Below are 25,878 nucleotides of genomic sequence, written 5' to 3' on the forward strand. Positions count from 1 at the left end.
TGTTTCCAAAGTCAGTGAGTAATTGTGTAAAATAAACGTGATGTCATTGTTAACCAAAACTAATCGTGAAAATATTGCAGTAACCGCACTAGTCATCATTATTTCCACTCCAAGGGGACGTAGGTTAATGGAGTCGCTTCATTCTCCAGGCTGTGACAGTCCTCAGTTTTTCATCCTTCAGCTCCAAAAGAATGTAGGAGGATCAAAGAGTAAATCTTAATTTCATTTTTTAAACTATGTTTATAATGTAATTAATAAATCTACCTTATACATTGTACCTTATGCGAGCCATAATGGAAAGGCAAGCCCCTTATACGTGGGAGTGGTTACGTATGAGAGATTTCTGGGAGGTGATAGTCCATGATTTCACAGAGGAATTGTAGATTCAAAACTTCCGGATGATTTGCTCAACTTTTGAAGAGTTATGCGATACAATAACAGCTTTTGTAGCTCCTGCTGCATCATGAGGGAGCCAGTTCCTACTGACAAGCACATAGCCATAGCATCATGTGACCTAGAAAAGCCAAAGAAGTGTACTGTGCACATGCTGTTAATTCTGCAGCAGCTCAATTACATGTTTTTAATGGGTGTAACTTTAACACTGTGGGTCCTACCCACAAGCAAAATGCTAATGGTGCACAGTAGGAAAATCAATAATATTGAGGAGCTTCAGTTGGGTCCCAATTATATACAATATACGTATTAATGGTATACAGTATGAATGATGTACTTGTAGTTTTTGTCATAAACTTTACTCAAAGTCTATTTCACCATTTTGTGCTTAAACTTCACAAGAGAGAGTAAAATATATTGAAACTTATATTGAAATATATTGAAATTTATTTTAATGATTTGCAGATGTTTTCTTCATACATGGCATTTTGGGACATTGGTGTATGTCGCCACCATACTTAACAATCAAGTGTTAATCTTCTGTGTATACTTAATTTAGTCACATCTCCAGTAAGAACACACTACAAGACCTGCTTAGAAGTTGTGTGTGTCCGTGTGGAAATAGTACTAATTTTGTCCACATTGAAATAAATATATACTGTATGTATGTATGTTGTATGTAAATAGGTATTAGTTTTACAAAACAAAATTGCATTTTCAATTGATGTGTTGAATATTTGTTCACAAACATGAATCTTAACGAGGAGCTTTGCCTTGAATTCAGAAGACTGTAAATTGTAGAAGAGAAGAAGGTAAATGATGTGATGAAAGTCACACACTGTTTGAACACAGGAAAACCCACTAAATAAAGGTTACAGATTGCTTTCCCATTGACAGTAGAACACAAATGTGTACACAGCTCTGCAGTAGACAAGTATGCCTTTGTGTATGCCTTTGTGTGTATGTGTGTGTGCAGCATGGGGGCCTGTGAAAACTTAGCAGTGGTTACACTTTAGTCACTGCTGATTGGAGCCGCAGCCAATAAATTCCTATGACTACTGCAGAATCCGTTAACCAGGGTGTGAATGTCAATTGTACACATTCCCATTGCATTAAAAAGCCAGATGTTACCAATTCTGGGACGATGTGACATTGTCAATTAAAGAAATTCTGGGATATGCAATACCTAAAGAACGCAAAGTTCTGTAACTTGGAAATAGAAATGATTGTGTTCTGGACCATGATAGATATTTGACCAAGATATTATTGATCACAAACAAGAAAGCAATAACATTGGTTAGAAATCGTAGGAGAGAATTATACCAATGAAAAAATCACCTTTGGTTAAAAAATCACCTTAAAGTCTTTTTTTAAGCCAGATGTTAGCAGGTGTTTCCTTGCAGTGGAAAATAAGCTTCAGAGACCTCAACACTTTCAAATCCACCATCCAACACCGTCAAAATTGTTTAAAATGAAGAAAAAAAACAAAACGCTAAAAAATTAATCTAGTTATTTCTATTAATGCTTTGTTAGTCTTCATTCTATTACATTGTTTCGCAAACATGTTTAATTTAAAAACAACAAAGAATGCAAACATTAAAATCTGTGATCTCTGATTCTTCTCAGGTTATCTAATCATTCTCTCTTATTTTCACCTATTTTGTACTCCATTTCCATGTTTTACTCCTCCTGTACTCACTGTCATGTGTCTAACCTCTGTTCATTCTCTGGCCTCCTCCTGCTCCAGGGCCTCTGTGCGTGCTGCAAGTGCCAGCAACAGCCTGCGGAGCGCCCCCTGGTGCTGGGGGAGCTCCTCACACACACGGTGCAGGATGGTGCCAACAGCGTGCACGCGCTCCATCTGGCTCTGCAGGGAGGCTCCCACGGTTTCGCTGGTGGACAAGGCTTGGTAGCTGCCCTCACGCACCCCCTGCAGCTTCTTGGCGCGGCTCTGCAGAGCCACGAGGTGGGCTAAGTTCTAGAGAAACAGAGGTATAAGGAATGAGATGGATATGTTTTGTGATTTCACCTGTTCAAAACACTGACCACAGAAAGGAGGGAAAAAATGAGTAGTGTGGTATTCTCGGTGTGTGGGGGTGGTTTCTATAAGTGGAAACTGTGACGCTCAAGTCACTTAATCCACAGGCATGTTCACACCCAGAAAAATGCTTTAAAGAACATTCTCAACCACACCTTCATTGTGTTTCTCAGCCAGCAGATGACTGAGAGTGCATATTTCACACACTTAGCAGCAATTATTTATTTCTCACTTATTTCAAATACTTAACTTTCATAACATTTCAAGACAATGACGAGTCAGTCACTCTCGCACAATGTGAATACACACCAGTGTAATTTACAAAGTTGATCTGACAGTATATTTACATGGTAGCATGTGTTAATATGTTGTAATGCAGTACAATAGATAGATAGATAGATAGATAGATATACTTTATTGATCTCAAAACTGAGAAATTGGGATGTAGCAGCGCCATGCAGTAAGAACAAGAGAATAAAGAGCACACATTATTAATAGAATATAAAGGAATATGCTTAAAAAAAACCTAAAAAAACTAAGAGACTGTACATATCTACATATATACATGTGTAAAGTGCGGAACAGTATCTGAATAAACATAAATAAAAATAAAGTCAGCAGTGCAGAGTGATGGCGAGCAGTTTTTTAAGTGTCCTCCTCTCCACCACCGTCTCCACAGTCTCCAGCCTAAAACCTACCACAGAGCCAGCTTTCTTAATGATTTTATTAAGTCTGTTGGTGTCACTGGCTCTGATGCTGCTACCCCAACAAACAGCAGCGAAGAAGATGGCACTGGAGACAACAGACTGGTAGAAGATCTCCAACATCTTGCCGCACACGTTGAAGGATCGTAGCTTCCTCAGGAAGTAGAGTCTGCTCATCCCCTTCTTATACACAGCGTCAGTGTTAGATTTCCAGTCCAGTCTGTTATTTATCACTACCCAAAAAAAGGGTTTCCCATACATTTATTTATTTGTGGTAGCCTGCCACAATCAAAAAATCTGCTGCCATCAGAGTTTACGTTAGCCGGGATACGCTGCCTTGTGGCTGGCAATAGCCTACTTGTTGTTGTCCGGCAGATAAACACAACAACAGCCAAATTGTCCAGGGGAAAAATATGCCTCTCCAGAACTTACGGCACATATGCGGCTCTTTGTGTGCTCAGTATAGTTAGGTGATGGCATCACGGATCACGTTCTACAGGGATCTGTTCAGATCAAGAAAAAAAAAACAAAAAAACTTGCCTATGCTGTGTTTACAGACCTACAAAAATGTAGGTCAGAGAATGATACCCCAATCCCGCCACAAAGTATGTGCTCCTCACCCTGTCTTTGGTGTCCTGGAGATCTCCGAAGTCAGCGTCGAGGATATAGCTAGTGCTGCAGAGTTCTATCAGCTGCTCCTTCTGCTGCATCATCCTGTCGCTCACACTCCTCTGGCTCTCCTCTAGCTCCCTGATCACCTGCTCCTGCTCTACCACGTGCTGAAGACAGAAATAGTGAATGTAAGGTAACTGTGAAACATGCTTGAAATATGGAAAATCTCTGTCCCTTACTTTGTGTGTGTCCTTGATCTTGCGCTGCAGGCCCTGTATGACACGGTTCAGCTCGCCCTTTGTAGTCTGTTTGTGGGAGCTGTGCATCATGGCCTCCCTGCGCAGGACGATGGTCTCCCTCCTCGCCACTGTTGCTTCACTCTCCCTCAGCAGTCGCTCCTGCTGCTTCATCAGCTGGTTGATTCGAACCTGCACACCGTCCCAGCCATTCATTTTAGCTCACTCTAAATGTTTTCCTCACCTAAACCTCATACTATGGTATTGGTTGAGATGCTGTTTTACAGCATGTTGTTTTAAAGGATTACTCTGCTGTTTTTCAATATTAACCCTTGGGGACTGTTTGGTACTTGCTTTTCATTCTTCAATGTTTGATAATGTTGGCTGTGTTAGTACATATGGAATACAATTTGGCAAGATCGTGTAGTTTTGGTTAATCTTGGAATTTCCAGCTCAGGTCCTACAATAAGTCTAAAATACACTGTGTAAACAAAACTGTTACATTCATACTGATGAGTGCGAAATATGCGCCATTGAAACCCATTCAAATTGCAATTTTTGATCCCACTGCCATAAAAGCATAAAAACATGCATTGTATTATTTCGAACATTTGATATTTAAGTGTAAGTGGCTCAAGTATTTGTCATTGATACGATCTGTAGGTTATGTATCAGTCGTTTTTTTTGTTTGTTTTTTTGTTCATTGCACTTGGCCATAAGGCTTGTTTGCGTGTGTTTTGTTTTGCTTGGTTTTGTTTATACATGTTCCAAATAAAGATTTATTTATTCATTCATTCCTCCAACAAGAAGAAACTGATTTTCACCTCATGTCAGCCATTCTAAAAGGGTTTTCAACCTGTTACTTAGCCACTTGATCTGTGTGTGCAGAGAGAAACACTTGAGAATATAAAACATTGACAGAGCTTGAGAGTCTGTTATGGAGGCAGGGGTGACACACACACATGCACACACACACACACACGCACGCACACACGCACGCACACACACACACACACACACACACACACACACAGACAGACACACACAGACACACACAGACACACACAGACATCCTGCCCACACCCACCCTGTTGGGTTGGAGAGTCCTCAACAACACTGTACATTGAAACAATGTCCCACAGTGCAAAAAAAAAAAAAAAGTTTGAAGCTTTATACACATAATGGTGCCATTTGTACAGATGATGTAATGCCAGGATTGATTGTGCTTTCTGATCCTGCTGACTGTGTTTTTATACAAAAAGAGGATCTTCAAATCTTGAGACAAACTAGTGTTGAGAGAGGTGTTAGGAGTATATTACTGTTTGCTGCCTTCATGTACATACAACACATGTATGCACATACAAAGGCAAACAGTGGATGATAACTCAATATTACGGTTTATTGTCTCGACATATAATCATTGTGTGTGCAGTTGTGTTTACCTCCATACGGTGTATCTCAGACTTCATCATCTGGATTTCTCCCTGGCCCACTTCTGAGTCCACGATTGAACGAGTCTCTTTTACGAGCTTGGTCTTCTTCTCCCACAGCAGAATCTGCCGCCTGTGGGCCACACAAACATGACACACATGCACACAACAAAGGAAGCGTGTAAAACAAGTGCCCAACATGTGTAGTATGTGCTGTAAATGAAGAGTGAGACTAGAATTATTGCCTCCTGATTGTATGCCTCCACGCATCAGTTAAATTGCAATTGAAGTTTACATCAGTGTGTGTAAAAACATGGATGCTTCACATTCACACTGATGAACATTTTTCCCCAGCAGCACAGAAGATCTCTACATTCAGCACAGTTTCAAGATTAGCGTCATCAATTCGGTATCTGACCAACTGTCTCCCCTTAAATTCTTGAGTTATAATGTTGAGTAATGACCAGAATAGTGTGTTAAGTAGACCATTATGATATCACAGGAAAGTTGACCTTTGACCTTTTAGATATAAAATGTCAGCACTTCATCATTATATCCTATTAGACATTTGTGTGAAATGTTGTCATAATTAGCAGGATAATTAAATTAATTAAAGAGTTATAGCCAAAAACGTTTTGTGAGGTCCCAGTGACCTTCACCCACCAAATTCTAATCAGTTTATTCTTTGGTCCAAGTGGACAATTATGTCAAATTTATGAAATTCCCTAAAGGAGTTCAAGAGATATCATGTTCAAGAGAATGAGATGGATTCAAGATCACAGGGACCTTTGACCACCAAAATTATATCAGTTCATCGTTAAGTCAAAGTGGAAGTTTGTGCCAAATTTGAAGAATTTCTTTCAAGGTGCTTTTGATATATCATGTTCATGTTCTTGGGATATTGCATTGTAGAGAATAAGACAGCTGCAAGGTCATAGTGACCTTGGTCTTTGACCACCAAAGTCTAATCAATTCATCATTGAGTCCAAGTATACATTTTTGCCAAATTTGAAAAAAAATCTTCAAGGCATTTTTCGAGACATCACGTACACGAGAATGGGATGGCTGGACTGACAGACAGACAACCTGAAAAATATAACGCTTTCTGCTATGGCTATCATCAGTGCAGAGACATAAAAAAAGGACAAAGCAAGAACAATGTAAGCTGTCAGTAACTGAATGATTTTGTTTCAATCCATAGGCTACAAGGTATAAATTATTAGAAAACAGAAAAGTGTCTTGACATTTATGAATCAGTGTTTTTAAATAACTTGAATACCGTTGAGGTTACTGTGTTCTAAGCAGTGATCTAAAATCTGCTAACTAGGAGTGTAAATCAGTGGTTTCATCACGATACGACATTATATCGAAACTTTAGTATTTGCTGAGTACAAAGTCTACCACAATTTCGATTCGATTTAGTTGATGGCCAGAAAAGATAACTTTCTGGAGAAAATGTTTTCATTTCAATTTAAACCATGATCTTTTTTCTTAAAACTTCAGGGCTGTCTGACATCCTCAAAACGTGGATTAACAATAAGATCTTTTCGCTTAAGTATAAAACTCAATAATAACTGTCAAGGGTCATAGACAAAACAACTGTCTTTTGTAGGTTACATTTCCTCCACATATAAAACATGGTAATGTTGTTAGCATAAACCTATGGCATTTTACATTGCAGAAATTCGCTTAACGAACTAACCAACATACTATTATTTATGCTTTGTCTTACTCACCGCCGGTTTAAGTCCCTGCATCTCCTGACAGAACAGCACTGATGACTTTCAGTCTACATGCACGTTTTTTTAGTCAACATTGCTGAAACAGAGCAGCTAACGTAACATTAGGAAGAAGTCAGTGAAGTGACCCGGCAGGTGTGTCCTGTTTCCTCAGTACGGCTTTTGTTTACATATGACGTGCGCCGTCTGTTAACTTGCAGTTTTTCCGAAAACAAAACATTTCCACACTGATGATTGATTCATGAGTAAATAATAGTAATATATCCTCATCATCTTTCCCTCGGCTGCTCGCCATCATCTGCCGGACGCTGTGTGACATGACATATACTTACAAAATAAATGCATGCCTGAAATAGGATGATATGGATCTATGTTTACACTTTGTGTCGATGTTACTTGATCGTTGTTCATTTAATACACCCCTACTGCTAACCATAACAAAATACTTGTTGTATTAAGCTAGCACTGATTTATAAGAGTACAGTTGAATAGATATAGCTTGTATATTTTGTTTAAAACATATATAATTTTGGTTCATAAGGTTGCTATACAGATGAAGAAATACAAACTCATACTGTCGAAGCATAAAATGAATATGTGACTGACTCAGCCTCCAGCAGACTGTTGAGAAGTCTTTCTTTTTCCTCTTGGGTCTTCTCCTGTTTCATCTGCAGCTCGATGGACTCCCGCTCTGCCTCCTAAACACATGAAGCATAACCTTTTACTGTTAAACTGCAGAAAACAATAAACTCAAGGATGAATTTAAAAATCACGCCGTGCCTTGAGTCTGTGCAGGAAGTCTGTCTCCATCAGTGCGTTCTCCTGTTCCAGTGCCTGGCTAAGCCGTCCGTGCTTGCTCAGCAGGGTGCTGAGCTTCAGCAGGTCTCCTCTCAGCAGCTTCACATTCTTATCCAGCTCTGTCTCGTCACGGTGCACAACCTCAATCTGACCTGGTGGGGTTAGAGTTGGTTTAATAGCAGTTTATGTAATAGTGCACAGGCAAAGTTAGAGTACATCTGTAGATGTCAGACTGACGCAGGAAAGAAATTAACCTTTGAACTCTGCAACGGAAATGGTCTGCTGGTGCCTACACTGGTATTTTTGCTTATTGTGATGTCATTATTTGGAGTATCTTTAAATGCTTCATATCCCTAAAATCTGTGCAACCTAAGCTAAAAGCTTATGTAAATCAATAAACCATAGAAATTTATAAAACTGTGTCATTCAAAAGAATATATTTAAAAATTGTAGAGACATAGACTATATATGTCTTAACACTCCATGAGTTAAGATAACTATGTACAATATGTAGGTTTTGAGATATGCTCATATTTTATGGGCAAAGTATACAGGTGTTGTGATGGAGTCATTCGTCTGAAGCCACTGCATGTTTTTGCAATGCAGGTAGCACAATGACATCACATCACGTGCGCAGAAGAAATTCATGGTAGTAAAACTGGTAAATTGGTAGGAGTAGCCATTATTAGCAGCAGATTCAATTCTCATATAGTCCAAAGTAAGCTAGGAATGGGAGATTCAGGGTTTTTCTTTTAATATTTTAATAATGACAATAATTGATAGGGATGAAAGGCAGAGGAAAAAGTAGGTGCGTGCATTAGAAAATGAATGCTTTTGAATATTTTCTATGAAAGCGTTTTTCATGAATGCCATTTTAATATGCTCTGCATTTAGTTAGTTAGTTGTGTGTTTACATATTCTTTAACAGCCAGGCCTTCATCATTTGTACGACACATGGTGATCACAGAGTTGTGCGTACGCACTGTTTGGAAAAAGGCCCAGTGTGATGAAATGGAAGAAAGAAGCCTTCGCTTTCTACTGCAAAAAGCATGACTGCTAAAGTTATTATGATTTTTCATTTTAGGGGAATATGTAAACAGCAGTCTCATGCAGCCATTAAATTCTCGTTTAAGGCAAAATACTACATTTGCATTGCACTTAAGGTAAGGTAACATAAGGTACTGACATGATGACAGAAAAGACAGAAGCCTTTCATTTTTGCTGCAAAAAGAACTAAATTCTCTAGCTGTAAAGGTTCCTATATAAAATCTATTTAAATAAAATCATGAAAACTATCAACCACAGCCGTCCATGGGAGGTCTGTTTTTAAAGGATTCAAATCTCAGACATGATGTTCACTTGCTCACAGTCACTAAAAGCCTACACATAACTCACTAACTAGTGAGTTTGATTGGCTGACTTGGACCTGTGTGTGTGCATGCTTCTTTCTAACTATATTACTTACTTTCCAAGCGTATTTTCTTCTGCTGCATGCACGTGTACTCCGCCTGCAGTTTGAGCATGTCCTTGCTGTTAGCTCCTTTCTCCTGGTTCAGTCCTTCTAGAGTCTCCTGTCGTCGCATCCACAGCTGCTTGTCATTCTTAATATTTGCCGCCAGCTCCTCGATCTGATCCATTAATGCCTCCACCTTGATTTGCAGAGGACTCAGGTCCTCACGCTGGCAATGAAGGCACACAGACCACACAGGCAACATGTGATTTTTTTTCTGATTGTAATGAATTTCTATTCCACATAGACAACAAACAACCAGGGATTACTGCTTCCCCCAAATCTCTCACCCCAGTGCTGGCTGCAATTTGACCGATCTTTTTGTTATAGCTGGTGATGGCAGCCTGCTTCTGCCCGATCACTGTCACAAAGGAGGAAATCTTGGACTGGATTGTTGTCAATAACTTGTTGTACTTTGCGATCTCCTCCTCCAGGGCTTCCTGGGTGAGGGTCAGGCTGTCTAGCTGTTGGCTGAGTTCACTGCTCTCCTGTCCCACTACTGATATCTCATCCTCCAGCTGCCACAGCTGAGAGATCTACAGAGGGAGAAGAAATGACAAACAGGAAAAAAAAATGTAATATCATCAGAAAGCCAAATCTTTATCCTTAGCATACTGCATATGTGAATTGTGTGTTGTTTTGTAATGTCTGTCTTCAGCAAATTATATTTTTTTGGCATTTGGCAGCCTCTCTGCCGTTCACACTGGTTCTCAAACTGTACTCCTTTAAAGGAGCAGTGTGTAGAGTTTAGTGGTATCCAGCAGCGAGGGCTGTAGATTGTAACCAGCTAAAACTCCTGCTATGAAGTTAGGATTGCTTCAGTGTTTATTGTTCAGGAGGCTTTTACTGGGAGGGATAAAATAATTCATGATGAGTTTCTCCTGTGCTGAGTTTATGGACCAGCAAAAATGTCTGAATTTAGAGAGGGACAGAATGATAACGGAAAGACACCAAAACATGATTAGGCTAGTTGTGTGTATATGGAAGGAGCCAATGGAAAGGAAATTTGATGTTATTAATCTGCATCTTTAAACTGAAAGATGGTCAACCCTTATAACATGTTTTTCAAGGGCATGCCACATTCTCAATGATTATTCCATCTTAATATTTCCCATCTTTGTCATCATCATCATCTCCCACCTTGTCCTTCTTGAGTGCAGCTACCCTGCTGATGAGTCGCTGGGAGTACTTTGCAGCCTGGTTGTGGGTGAGCTTCTGCTGGATGGAGGTCGTGATCTTATCCTCAAACTCGTGACGGAGAGCACTGTCTTTCTCCAACTGCCTCCTCTGATTGTTCATTTCATCATGGTGGGTTTTGGTTTCCTAGAATAATGAAGGCAAAAAAGAATTTGAGAGTGGACTGGTTTCAGAGGGAAATGGGAAGGTAGGAAGACACTTGGCATCATTCAGGTTTATGTGCTTACAAATGTTAGTAAGTGCATATGCAAAATTACTGTTGGATACACAACACCTGCACACTGGCCAATTTTGTTCTTACCACCCTGTGAATGTTAGTGAACACACTGTCATGCCCCCTTTCCTCCATATAAGCAAACATGTTTGCTTAGAGGTGTGTGATGGACACAGCGGTGAAGTTGTTTCTGCGGTCATAATGGTAAATATGTTGGCAATCAAACAGTTGATAGGCAGTTTATCATTCTCTTCAAACATATTATGTCGGTCTCTGAAAACGTGCTTCTGAAGGCCAACACTTTCTCATCCCACCTCATCACATGTTACAGCTTTGTCAGTGGACCTTTGCGTCTACATATTATGAGTTAAGTGTCATTCTGCACCTATTTTTTTACCCTCCAGGATCCCGTTACTGGGATTTCAACAAACGCACATGGCGGGACGACGTGACACATGGTTATAATACAGCAACAACAGCACAAATGGTTAGATTTAGGGGAGGCACATGGTAGGGTGTAGAAAGAAAACATCACATTCAGAAAGAAAGTGAACAATGGACCCCAGCGTAGTTTGCTGGACCCATTCACCTCCTCTCCCACCTGCCCTATAAGCGCCCTTGTGCTCCTTATATTATGTCTGTACGGGCAGCGTTTGAACCTGATGTCGTCCAGCCACATCATGCAGATGTGACAGGTTTCTTTCGACAGTGTTCTCAAGTGAAGCTGGCCGGCTCATAATAACACTACGATCGGTTCTGTCCAACCACAGTCTCAGCTTACACAGTCTATCTGTGTATCATGCAGATGCAAAAGGTGGCTTTTGGTGTCTGAATCTTACCCCAAAAGCACTGCAAAAGTGGCAGTATTTGCCAACTTCATAATGAGAATGGGCTGGAGCTGTGGAGGAGTGAGGGGTAGATCTGACTGGAAGCCAAGGATACTTTTGGCAGACAGCCTGTCACTCAAGTGGCCCCACCATTAAATATGTGTAACTTTAAGCCTTAATAAAATGTAAATGGATGAGTTATAAAAATAAATGTTGAATGTTGAAATTAGCTATAGAGACCAAAACTGTTCTTTGTACAAGGCCATAAACATGTTCATTTCTGCTATGAAGTTGAACATTTTAACAGGGATGTTTAGGGGATGGACTCTGTTTTGAAGCCAGCCTCAAGAGGACATTAGAGAAACCGTAGTTTTTGGCACGTCATTTTTCATCCACGCAAGTACAAATTGTATGTTAATGAGGTCCTATTTTAAATAGACACCAGTCTGGAAAAATCAGATGCAGAGCCGTAAAAACAGAAGCCTTGGTCCTCTTGTAGCTACCTTACTGAGCCTGGCGAGGGTGCGCTCCGTCTCCCTCAGAGTGCGGAGGCAGGTGCTGTATTGGGCCTGCAGAGCCTCCTGCTGGACTTGCTTCTGACTGATCAGCTTTTTGGAGGTGGCGCCGTCTGCCTGGGACCAGTTCAGCTGCATCGTAAGAGTCTCGTTTTTGTCCTGCTCTTCAGATGTGGATTTCTTGTAACCCTCAATCTCACTGTCCAGCATGACCACCTGGTGCTCGGCAGTGCTGAGGGTAACAAGGACAGCAGCAAAGAAGTAACAGAAGCACGTCTTAATTTTGATTGTTTCTGTTTAGATTTCAAGTGATCATTATGTGTCCTACAAATATTATGTTGTATTTCTACATCTTTTCAACACATATCTGAATATTCTTGCTTTAGCCTGAAAATTGAGAGGATAAGCAAAACAAAAATCTATCACTGCAGAAAGACACCACCCCCATGAAGCACATCTCCCGCAGGGATATTGTTAGCTACATGTACTATTAGTACGTTATCACATTTAAAGTGGAGCAGTATAATAACATTCAGCCTTCTGTCGCCCCCCTTCTCACCGCACAGCCTCCTGCATGGCGCTGAAGGCCTCGTCTTGTCTCCTCATACCAAGCAGGTTGCTGCTCCACTGCTGCAGCAGCTGTTTACGCTCCATCATCACAGACTCCATCTGCATCTCAGCCTGCGCAAAGACACAAACATAAGTGGACATGTGTCGTGACTGTTGTTGTAGAAACTTTACCAACACTTACAGATTACAACAGTATACATATATTTCATTATTTCATTTAACAACAGTTTAAATTTACTCGAGTGAGACTGCTTAAATCCACCAAATCCAGTCAACACTGCCATAATAATTACAGGTACTGTGCTGTCTTTGTTGTCTGTTAAATTACATCCCTAACCGAATCAACCAGTGTAAGTTTAAGCCCAAACCAGGCCTGTCCGAAATCATCACAGAAAATACTGAGCAGGAACTGTATTGCTACACCAGAGAAGCTCTCTGCCTGGGCTGAAAGAAACGACAGAGAACCTGGCACGGAGCCTGGCTGCTCTCTGTCTCTGTCTCTCTCTCACACTGCCTACAGGGCAAAGAGAAGAGGAAGCTGCTATCTGATGTTGAAAGAGGAGATAATATCAATCAATCAACACATAAAATCAATAACATAGACCTGTGTTGATAATTTATGTTGGATTTACATTTTAAATAAACAAGAATTAAATTAAATCAAGGGAAGAGAACTGACTTTTTAATGTTTTTATATATTTACCGTATCTTTAAAAAGTTTTGGGGTTTTTTTCCCCACAGTCAAAGCCCTACCTGAATCGGCCAATCAGCACATATTTTCAGCCCAAACCTGGCTCAACCTGTCAAGCTCGGGTTGAGAATTAAGAACTGACTTGAAAACGACAAGGCCAAAAAGATTAAAGGGAGGGTTTGTCATTTTACACTTCCTTTTGTAAAACAAATAAATAAATAATAATAATAAAATGGCTAATGCATTGCAGGGCTATTCATTTATTCATATCTTTAAACACAGCCTGTGCAGCTGTATTATTTAGAAAACAGAAGTATCAGATCAGGACTCTGCATCAGCAGATACTCAGTATTAAGTGACTCGGATTCAAAGTCACTTGGGGGCAAAAAAACATGATCAGGTATATATGATCATTATCAGGTATATATACTGTTTTAGGTCATGATCCAGTTACCTCAGAGAGCGTCTCTTTGGCTGCCTGCGTCTCCTCTGCTTGAGCTTTGGTCTGAGCCTCATACATGGCAATCTGCTGCGTCAGCCTCTCCATGTCCTTTGATAGACGCTCCACATATAGATCCTGACGACACAGGAGACTTTTTAATCAATAACAGTTCATTATTGATGTTACTGAACTTCAGACTTGATCCTGTCACCTGCTTCAGTTTCTGGTCTTGGGCCTGGTTCCTCTCAGCTCCTGCTTTGTTTGTGGCGTTCTTCATGGCTTTGACATTAGAGTGCAGATCTTCACTGAGTCCCTGCGCGAATGCCAGATGCAGCTTCAGGTTGTCCAACTCTGTCTGTAACTGGGACACTGAAGAGAGGACACAAAGGAGCCAGCATTTACATGGTGTCTTAAATCTGTAGTTTAGAAACATGGGCTGATGCTGTCTTGCTGTTGCTGAAACTATACTGTATGATACAATGTACCAAACTACAGGCTGCTTCCAATACAAAGTCTTGTGTGCAAGAACAAGAATGACATTTCAATTAGGGCTATTAAACAATTAATTTTGTTAAAATTGTGATTGCAATTTCAATAGTTAATCATAATTAATCACTTTTTTTAAAATGAAATGTTTACAATTCCATTATTCTGTATTTCAAAACAGTTTTAAGTCAATTTTGACGAGGTAAACTGAGTCTCACCAGATTGACTTAATTAGGAATCACATGACAGCATTCATACTCTTCAGGAGTTCCAGTTTAGTTGCTCTCTGTGATTCATAGAGGTCCTGTGTCATGAAACTACTGTTCCCCTCAACCTGAGGACGTCTCTTAGACCCGAGTCTTCCACCATGTTGGCTGGTCTGCAGTCAGTTTCTACCCATTTAGTAGCTGTAGTTCACTTCTTCGATTCGGTTTCATTCAAAGATTTGTGGAGATTCCAAAATAGTGCTTTGCCAGCTTTGGTGATGCAGCTGTCTGCTGACATCAGTCTGATTAGCTGCATGTCTGTGCTGAACTTGTTGGTTGGAGCAATTTCCAGGCTATTTTGGGGCCCCAATATGTAGAAATACTCAAATGGGTGAAAATAACACACTCATACTGCATGCAAAAAAACCCAGTTTTTGCTCAGAACTGCATGAGACTAGCATTTCGTGGGCTTGTCCGTAAAGAGGAGACTCATGGGTTTCCCATAGAACCCATTCTTATTCCGATATCTTGAGGGGGATCCCTGTGAAATGGCCATGCCATTTTTCCATGGGCCAAAACTTTGCCCAACATTATTTCGTCCCCTTTCTGAGAAGATGGCATGACATGGTTGGCCCCACTGGAATCCTCTGGCTCTCTAGTTTCATATGATACCAGTATCATCACTCTAGCTATAAAGACAGATCCAAGATTCAGTTCAAATAAATTTAAGTCATACTGTTGGATAATTTGCAAAAACATTTGAACCTAAAATGTTAACCCCATTTATTTTAAGAAATGCTGTAATTTCAGCTGAGATAAAGCAACAAAGCCTAGCCTCATGTGTTTCTGCTTTTGGTTGTTAAATGCTTCTTTCCCTGGACATGCTTACAGTGATAAATGTGTGCTATTGACTTTTCAGCAGTATTTAAGGCACAAGATTGAGGTTTCTGATTTTAAATAGGATAACAATTACAATATAGCTGACCATTTTCGGAAATAATAGGCCAAGTCTAACATACAGAGTATTTTGCTCACATTTCCCAACATGGTGTCAAACATCAGAATCATCATGGATTAAATCAGTTATCTGGGATTTGCTTGTAAGAGTTTGAAATAAATTTTGTAAAACAGTCACCAGGATGAAATATAATCCTAGTTTGATACTGAAAGGCAAGTCAGTCTCACCGCTGGTTTTGGCTTTGGCAGTTTGGCCAGAAACACTGGCATGTTGCCTCTTTACCACCTCCAGCTGATCCTGAGCCTGCCGTTGTTTGGCCTCAGCCTGCGCCTTGGCGTGATGACGGTCATCCAGCCTGGTCTGGAGTCTGGCCAGCTGCTCCTGAATCCTGAACATCTCAATATTCATCTCCTGCATGTGGCTGGCATCTGCCTTCTCCATTTCCAGCTGGGGCAGCGGGAGAGAGCAGAGAGAAAGAAACCAGAAAACAAATTATCAAGAGTCTTTTATTCAATCAGGCTCTCAGATAGTCTGTCAAACTCTGCTTTCCTTTTATCACGAACATCACTTTTTTTAAAGTGAACATTTTTATGCTGGGTATTTAAATGTATATTGTATGCTGTATCCCAAACCCTAACCACACTGGACAAACATGGAACAAATTCTAACAACATCTAAAACAACACTTGTATTATATCAATCAAACATAAAAAGTGACAGAACTACAAAAGCATTTCCGTACACATGGCAAGCGAAGTTTGATGATTGCAGGCCTGGAAACAGGAGTGTGTTGGTCAGAAGAGAGGAGATTTAGCAGCAAAAAACTAAATATAAAGGAATTAAAAACCATCACACCCGATGGACTGAATAAAATTTGACTAAAATAATCATAATCAGTAAAAATCTCCACTGGAAACTGGACTGAAATAACACCAAAGAGGGATGTAACCACAATGTGATCTGAAAACATGTTTAGAAAAGATCTACAGGATAAAAACATGTCATTGTGTTTCAAAAGTTACTCGATAAAACTGTGATTTAAAAAGTAAAATCTACTAGATACAATCATAATTAAAACACCCTAGGAACAGTGGAGAAATTTTGGATAAACAGCTCAACTTATTAGGATTAGGACGTGAGGTAAAGTCATTTTTATTGCAAAATATGTACAAAAATGGCAAGGTATTGTGTTTTTCTCTCCTTTTTTATTTTAGTTGCATATGAATTTGTTTTCGTCTTTGATTGTATGTTTGTTGCATGTGAATTTGTTTGGGTTTGGAACACTTTTGTGGCACTTAATTGACTTAAGTATGTTGGGTAAAAGTCATAAAAAATGACAGCTGCTAGTTCTGTGTTGATGGACTATAACTGGAGACTTAAAGGTTGTGGATGGCCCGGTAGTGGAGGCCCAGTCCACCATCGATGGTAGAATGGACCAAGAAACAAACGTTGATATATAGTGTAATGGGAGGAAAGGGTTTTAAACAATATTAAGGTAGTGTGCTTGTACCTACTGCTTGGCTGACAAATCAAGTCAAATCCTCTCCCTACACCTAACCCTAACCCTGGTAAGAACCATCATCTTTTATTATTAATGTAGATTCCCATTAACCCTGTCTGTTTCTCCCCTCAGCTTTCTGGAACTCTCCTTTTAACAAAAAATTACCCATTGTTTTATCTACCTTTTATTCTTCCCCCTTTTATCCAAAGTTTTATCAACAACCATAATACATCTTTTTATTGTACTTACTTCTTAAATTATTTTTAGGGATTAAAAGGGATTTTTAATTAGCTCTTTAACCATATCAACCCCTTTTTGGTAGAAATTGTAATCAGAACTGGTTCATTTAGGTACTTTTTAACAGCAAACACACTGCTGTTACCTTTGTGCCTGTGCCCCATGGAATATACTGTAGAATACGGCATTTTAACCCTAACCTAACCCCAGGAAATACATGTTTGTCAATTTAATTTTTATATAGGTCAACAGCACCATCTTCTGGACAATCTTCACCTGCACGTGTGTGTAGACGGCATGTTAGTTTCTTCTTTGTGTGTATATCTGTATGTGTGAGTATGATAAATAGCCAACCTTTTCCCTCAGTTCCAGGTTGATCCTCTCCAGCTGCTTGGTGAGTTGACTGCTGAGAGCAGCCTGTTGCCTTCTGACCAGAGGCTGCAACACATAAACATGACATCAGTGACATGAGATTTGGCTACACATGGTATAATGTTTACGAACCACCAGGCGGGTTTCCATAACAGATTTACCCAAAAGGCAAAGCAATATTTTCAAAATTTTGATAAACACAACTGTGACATGACTGCATCACTGTGGGATGTTATGTGATTTCTCCTTCCAACATTCCAAGAAGCATGGCTATGGATGTTGAAAACATTAGCAGGGTTTATTTCTATTGCAGCCACCACACTAGCCGTCATTATTTCCAATCCAAGGCCATGTAGGTGTTATGCGAACAATAATGGAAAGGCAAGCCCCTTATACATGGGAGCGGCTATGTATGAGGGATTTCTGGGAGGTGATAGACCACGATTTCACAGAGGAATTGTGGATGTAAAACTTCAGGATGATCCACTCAACTTTTGAAGAGTTATGCGATGCAATAACAGCTCTTGTAGCTCTTGCTCCATCATTAACCTATAAAAGCCAAAAAATTGCAGTTTTGGCTTAATATGTTTTTTTCAAATCACCCTAGATACCATCTCATGCAGTTGAGAACTTACTACTGTGAAATATTTTTTTTCGATAAATGGGAGTTTTTTCAATATTGATGTGTTTCCATTAGATATATTTTATATTTGCAATTTCAATTTGTGAAATATAAGGGGTTAATGGAAATCCGCCTAAGGACTAGAAGCAAATTTGCAGCATTAACGTAGCTTTTGGAGGGCTTAGCTGATACTTGAGCACTGTTTCAGTGCTCCAAATACATTAACATTGTAGACACTCAGATGATATATTGGCAACACTGCACTCTCCGAGGAGCAGAAGACTTAATCTATATATTAAATAATCACTGATTGCATAAACAAAGAAGGAAGAGCTACAGACGTGTTCAGAGTCCAAAACTATAAACTCCTCCTGCTCATCCTCGTCCTCCAGCAGTGGCTCCTGAACCTCCATGTCCTCTGTTGTGTTAAGGTTTGAGAGGTTAAGTGTCAGTGGGACCTGAGCAACATTTTGCTGCACTGAAATACAGAAAATAAAAGACAGTCTTTACTATGAATTCAATGTGAACTTGGGAATATTTCAATATTTCTTTCAAAATGTATATATATGTTTGCTCTCCATATGCTGACCTAAACTTTCAGTGCAAATATTGTTAGGAACAATAAAGTTTATGTTAACACTTTGAAAACTGGATCGACATCACTCTTCTTGTGCTGCGTTCAGATGCCTTTCACAAGTATTTAAACCCTCAGACCCTGTGAAGATTGGTTTGCTTTGTTTTTAAAATACAGGAAACAGTCAGTGAAAAACTTGACAAGAAGTGTTCTACAAGAAAAATGGTAAATTTAGAAACTTATGTTTTTAAAAGCTAGGGAAAGATTTCAAAAAATTCCCACAGGATAATTGTTTTAGCTGTGCTTCGCTGTGTTGCTCTAACCTTGATTGTCAATCCCAGACAGAGTTTGATCCCAGTTGTGACTGACCTGAATTTGTGGCTGCGGGGGGGGTCATCACTGTGGTCAGGGTGAGGCTGAGGGGTCTGGCCATCAGGCTCTGGTCCTGACTGATTCTGTGAGTCACAGTGGGACACACACAGAAAGCAGGCATAAAGGTCTTAAACACTGACTCTGATTCAGACAGCGTGTTGTGTTAGACTATATTTGTGCACATTCCAGACTCTGACAGGAGCTGGCAAAAGAACTTTATCATGGCAGACATTTTGACATGTCAAATAGGAAAACCAGGTAAAAATAATGATAGCTGCACTGGAATAACTAACTGGGCCACTTAACCCACTCAAACTGCAATTTTTGATCCCATAGCCATCTGAGATTATAAAAACTGCATTGTATTATTTCTGGGTATCAGTCTAGGCTTTTGCCTTGGAATTTGTCATTTTTTACTTTTTTCCACATGATAATGTCATTTTTACTAGATCTGGCAAATGGAGAAAATACATGATATTTTGACTAGGTGCACTGTCACAATTAATGTTGCTGCTAATCATTGACATACCCCAGGCTGTGATAATCCCAAAACATCTACTTAGGCACATAGTATATTGACAATAATTCATTGTTTGTGGGTTGTTTTTTTTGTAAATATTATATATTTTTTATTTTTAAATATATATATATTTTTTTTTTTAAATAATACTGTACAAAAACAATGTTGCTGCGAATCATTGACATATCCAAAGCTGTGATAATAAAAAAAATCTACTTAGCATCATGTGGAAAATTGAAAATAATATTTTCGCATATTGTGTTTTAATAATATAAAAACATAGTGGCATTATCACAAACACCTGGCATTAAAGGGTCAAAATTCTGAGAATGAATGAATATTTGATATAACTGGACTGATGTTGGTTTTTTAAAAAAAAAATATAACTCTATAAATATGAAAGCTTGATTTTTAAAAGTGCATTTTATGGGCAGAGTGTGTGTATGCAATATTAAAGTGGGCCCTAAGGGTTAATGAAACTGAGCCATGGTTAATATTACCATTTTCACCTGTCCAAATGTCTGCTGTGTAAAGGTCCACAGGTGTCACATAGTAACACTGTACTACCAGCCTGACGGGCTTGAACACAGATTAGCCTGCAAGTGCAACATCATAACACTTGGAGAAATATGAAATAAATAACCTCATGTCTTCCTAAGAAGTTTTAAGTACGAAGAGAAACATGAAACATTAAAGCTAAAAATTTGCATGCGTCTTATTTACTGCCCAGACATGATACCTGTTGAGCAGATGGGACAGCCGCTCCACAGTCCTCCGCTGCCTCCTCAGCTCCGTCATGCGGCCGGCTGTCTGTCTGAGTTTGGCTGGGGCCTCCCTCACCTCCCTCTCCTCCCTCTCCTCCTGAGCTCTGCATTGGACCTGTGGTGATGACGCAGAGGAATGAAGATAGTTACATTTGTATATATCAATATTTTTTTCTATGTAACCGTTAGCTAATATGCTTGTTTTTCCACGGTGCTGATACAACAGCTATAGGACTTTTAACCACGCGTGTATCACTCCGCTTCACAGGTGTTCTAACCTGTTAATTAGCTTAACAAAACCCCCTCTAAAACCTCTTTTAGCGTAACGTTATGCTGTTTTCGTTAATTAATCTCTCATCAAGAACATTGTGGCTAACTCGCTTTTAGTAGCTATGAGGGGACACAAAACACAAACCTCTCAAAGCCAACACCTCCCAGGACGGTAACTTGTTAGCCCTGGGCTAACGTTAGTTAGCTAGCTCTCATCGGAGCTTAGACAGAGAGCTCGAGGGAACATTAACCCAGTCACAACAGTTACAGAAGTGGCCAGCTAACATTAGCTACTAAACACATAAAAGCTATACAGCGTAACTTTATCTTTGGGTAAAATATTAGAAATAAGTTCCTTAATTGCGTTAAAGCTGTAGGTACTTACCACCGTAGCACTGCCACTAACAACCCAGCGCACTAACGTTGCTAAGCAACCGACAACATCCGCTGGAGGAGGAGGTGGGGCGCTCAGCATCGTCCCAGAGCGGCTGATGCGGTCACTTCAGCACGTCAACGTACAAGAAGTTTGCTCCTTAAAGCCAAAGAAAAGCCACATGTCAGCAGTATACCCTGTGATAACTATCACTATCACAAATGATTTCAATTTGAAGAAGAACCTTGCACCTTTTGTTCCTCAGAGGATGACACCGTTGACTTGATTTTTTTAAACGTCCATATGCTAATTTGTTTTTGTCCGAGGCTGCATTCATCACTGGTTGTCACAAGAAAAATAGATTATGTATCATCATTAAGTTACAAACACATATGTAGCTCATATTATTTTTTGGACAACCTGGATACATACATTTCAGGCTCATAACTTGCCCAACTACTAAAAGTCACTAAAATAAATGGAAAAAAAAATGTATGTACACCACTGACTGACAAATATAGTTACAAAAAACAAAATATTGAGTTATTTATATTTGTTGCTATATTATATCAATGTATTGGTAGTCATAATACAATACTGCATGCTACTAATGCAGCAATGACAGGGGCCATGCTGCTGCCAAATGAATACTTTTTTAAACAAACAAGATAAAGACAAAAAAAGCTAAAAAAAAACAAAAAAAAACCCTATTTCAATCAAAACAGTAAGCAAGTTTTGCGTCCCAGATATTCAAAATACAAAATTCGAAGCCAAAAAAACCAAAAGGCTTTTCACTGTCAGATTTATTTTTGCTCTATAAATAAGGCAGATACACATAATCACTTAATTTGGCCTTAAAATTACATGATAACTTTAAAAGTCATTAATAATTCACAGATAAAAATCATGGCATGATCTTCATATATCCTCAAAAATCTTATTTCATTGTGTTTATTCCAAAGAAGTAGACAAAAATACAACCATAACCCACCTCATGTAGTCATTCAGAAACAAATACATCACAAAAAGTAACCAAAGCATAAAAGGAAAGACAATCATACAGGAAAAAAAATCCATTATGTGTTGCAGTGCTTTAGTATCCTAAGAGAGCAAAAAAAAAATGAAAAAAGAAGGTAAATATTCCTGTAAACAATGTTAATGCAGGTATTGTAGCGCATTTGTAAATATTACCTCAAAATGCTTCATCAAGACAGGATGTGTACCTTTGAGCAGAGATCTGGCACTAATTGCCTAATCAAAGGGCTTTGGTTTCAATTAGAAATATGACACAGTTATAAATGTGTTTTCTGAAATGGAACCTGTTGATAAGGCGTTACATTCTTGGCAATTAATGTTCCGCTGTGCAGTACGTACCTTCACTTCACCCAATTGCTGTACATACAGTATGGCAGGTAGAGTCTCTTTAAAGCACTGCCACATATCCAAGTTGGTCATATAAAAACATCAACAAAAAAAAAAATCAAAAAATAACAATTAAGTAGAAACGATGTATCAATAAATACACCACCTGGTACTCCATATGGTTAAATGACACATCTGAATATGAAGATCTGCAGGATGAGATCATGTGTATCAGAAGAAAACAAGAACAAAACTTGTATTTGTGCAATCATTTGCATACCACAGTCAGAATGTAACTGGGTAAAAACTGCTGTCATACAATAAGAACCAAAACTATCCAAACATACATTCAATCGACATGTTAGAGGTCTCATACTTCTTATCTCACACGCACAGTTATATACCTATACAATATCATACTAGAGTTTACCTAGCGTTTCTATCATTGCACTTATTGTGTTTGTGTATTCGTTATTATTGTGGGATTTACATAGCGAATGACACTTCCTACATAATAATGTTTGCTCTTGAGCATTAGTTCCATACAGACATGGATAAGGGCATCATTGGCATAAAAAAAGGGATGTTGGTAAATGCAGCCCGTTCTCATTTCAAAGTCGTCAAATACTGCTGCTTTTGCTGTGCTTTTGGCGTAAGATCGCAACACCAAAAGCCAACTTTTGCATCCCCATTATACACTGCAGAGAATGCTGGAGAGAAACATTACATTGTTATTTTACACTGGTGGACAGCATCTACCGTGGCAGTAGGATAAGCAGGCAGGTGGCACCAGTTTAAAACACGCCTGAATGAAACCTGCTATGTCTGCGATATACGCCACAGATTAGTGTCAGGTTGAAATGCTGCTGGTAACAACATATCAGGGGCACGGAGGTCTCTATAAGGCATGCAGAAGGGGAGGTGGATGGATCCAACAAGCCCAGAACTTTTATGTGTGAGTTCAGTGTTTGCTTCCTGTCTGAATGTTATGTTTGTTTTTTTTCCTACACCTAACCTTGTGCCCTTTTTTCTAACTCTAATCACCTGTGACTTTGTTGCCTAATCCTAACCAGTTTGGTTGCCATGTGCTTTTGTTGCCTAAACATAATCACAGCATGCAGCGTAGTCCCACAATGTGCTTGTGTTTACATCACACTTACTGCGCACCGGAACATCAACAGCGGATGCAGAAGGATACCTAGAGTGTAATATGTAGATTTAAAAGTCCACTTTAAAGCGGCAACATGTGATGACTTGGGATGAGAACATTTTGGCGAATTAAGGAAGGTGTTTAGGGTGTAGTCACAGCACAAAGGAATACTGTTAACACCTGATGAAAAATCGCAGACATGAAGCCACTTAAAGTTCGAATGTTTCATACAGTAAAGAAATCTAACATCAAGTTGCTGAGCTTATATACTTTCTTTTTAAACCTGCTTACACTTCGTTCATTCTCACCGATAAAAATCTCCTTCACACACTAATCATTCACTATGAAAACACCTTCAACTTCAACGTACTATCTATTGTACAACTCCACTTACTGTGTTTCTATAATAAGTGTGCTACCATGCTCGATCTAAGTCTCTAGCCTCAGTAGCAACGTGTCATCTGCAGGCTGTAAGGTATCTGGTGAATGCTTCCACTTCAACACATTCATAGAACATTACACATGTATATATCCCCATATACTCCCATTATTAAATTAAACCAACCCAGAGTAAGAGCCAAAAATGACTCTTGTCACATATCAGCCCCTATTCAAAGGTTCCTACAGTTATATAGCAATCCTTCCATTTTCTCTGGCACGATAAATACTACTGAACAGAGCAGCAAGCAACAGTTTGTTTTTAGTGTTTCCTTGGTCGACTCAACCGTTTTTCTTTTTTTTAATTGATCAGGTTTCCTCTACGGTGAGTGAGAAACCATCTCCCTACAGGAATGGAATTTTATTACAGTAGTGTCTGACCTATCCACTTTGGCTCCAGTTCCAATTTAGAGACTTCATAAGCTCTAGGAAATACTGTAAACAATCTTCATGGCTGGCTGGTGCCTTCCTTCTCTGGCTGGGAAGGCTCTGGGTCCACTGCGAGGCCCACAAAGGGCCCGCCGGCTGTGCGTGGGTCCATGGCAGAATGCATGATAGTTAGCCATACATCGTCCATGTTTGGCATTACAAAGACTTTCTAAAAGAGGAGAGACAACGATGGATGGACAGTGAGCGGTCTGACAATCTTTTGTATTCTTGGAATATTTTCGACACGTAATGTTTTGGAAAATAAACCATAAACAGTAAGCACATATAACAGAGAGCAGTGGCTCAGATTGTGCAGCAAGTTGTCCTCTAATGGGAAGGTTAGAAGGTGGTTCATCCACTCTACATGTTGAAGTATCCTTGGGCAAGATACTGAACCCCAAATTTCTCCATCTGCTGTTCCATTGGTGTGTGATGTGTATAAATAGTTGAAAACTAAGCAGCAGGTGGCACATGGTATAGTAGCCTCAGCCACCAGTGTGTAAACGTGCCTCATAGTGTGAAGGTACTTTGAGTGGTTGAAGGACTTAAAAAGCGCTATACATGTGCAGGTCCATCTAGGTCCATAACAATAATGTAATAATATTATAATTATTATCATTATTATTATTTTTCCCTGACGGCAAAAGCATGGTCACCTTTGGATTTACACCTCGACTTTAGAACGGTCAGAGGGACTCGATCTAAGACTGCAAACTGGCTCATAGGGGATCAACATCCCCATTATGTAGCTTGGGGCCAGTACCAGACAAGCTTTAAAAGTAATCATCAAGCAGAGATGCAAAATATAACTGGCTGCAGACCTTCTATCAGCTAAAACATGACAAGAAATACAAGCAGATTAATTTGTAACACATAAATCTACTCATAAACACAGCATCAAGAATGGTGTTTGTCACCGATTGGCCACAATCGAGAGTGAAAATTTCGTCAGGGTAACTGAGATGAGCCTTACGTTCTCTCTGGCGCGACAAAAAATCCACACAGCTTTGGTATCACACAAACTAATTTCAACGTAGTGTTTACTGTGGACTTTGCACCCTAATTTAAGAGAGAACTTACGCACAGCTGGTGCAACAGCCTGCTGGTGGACATAACTCTAAGTCCACATGCTAATGGCACGGCCTCTCATAAACTGGTGTCATCTGTGCCATTGTGTTGTGTGATCAAACTGCACATTTTAGAGTGTCCTTCAAAGTGGTTAAGTTTTTAGATCAGTGGAATTTGAAAATATGATGGCACAGTGCCAGCATTTATAATGTGATTTATTTCAGTGGAACTGAAAGCGGTGGATCATGTGGTGTGTTAGA

General features: G+C 39.5%; 2 protein-coding genes across 3 annotated transcripts in view; both read right to left on the reverse strand.

The window, feature by feature from the left end:
- Positions 1 to 2,065: 2,065 nt before the first annotated feature.
- Positions 2,066 to 21,245, reverse strand: ccdc40 (coiled-coil domain containing 40). Its single transcript, XM_042485706.1, is given in 20 exon segments — positions 2,066 to 2,371; positions 3,756 to 3,914; positions 3,987 to 4,175; positions 5,426 to 5,546; positions 7,759 to 7,850; positions 7,933 to 8,102; positions 9,416 to 9,629; positions 9,751 to 9,996; positions 10,601 to 10,783; positions 12,202 to 12,445; positions 12,773 to 12,894; positions 13,929 to 14,051; positions 14,128 to 14,285; positions 15,794 to 16,013; positions 17,659 to 17,742; positions 18,640 to 18,776; positions 19,242 to 19,264; positions 19,266 to 19,327; positions 20,504 to 20,643; positions 21,184 to 21,245. Coding segments are annotated over 19 exon segments (2,940 nt in total). The 5' UTR covers positions 20,639 to 20,643; positions 21,184 to 21,245; the 3' UTR covers positions 2,066 to 2,113.
- Positions 21,246 to 21,956: 711 nt separating this feature from the next.
- The window catches only part of LOC121941936 (testis-expressed protein 2-like), a 41,670-nt gene continuing 37,748 nt past the window's right edge, over positions 21,957 to 25,878 (reverse strand). For both annotated transcript variants that reach the window (XM_042484956.1, XM_042484955.1), the window contains exon 13: positions 21,957 to 24,719. In XM_042484956.1, coding sequence (XP_042340890.1) covers positions 24,570 to 24,719 — 150 coding nt within the window. In that variant the 3' untranslated portion in view covers positions 21,957 to 24,569. The remainder of the gene's footprint in view (positions 24,720 to 25,878) is intronic.

Source organism: Plectropomus leopardus, chromosome 4 (genome assembly GCF_008729295.1).
Source record: "Plectropomus leopardus isolate mb chromosome 4, YSFRI_Pleo_2.0, whole genome shotgun sequence".
Lineage (NCBI taxonomy): Eukaryota > Metazoa > Chordata > Actinopteri > Perciformes > Serranidae > Plectropomus > Plectropomus leopardus.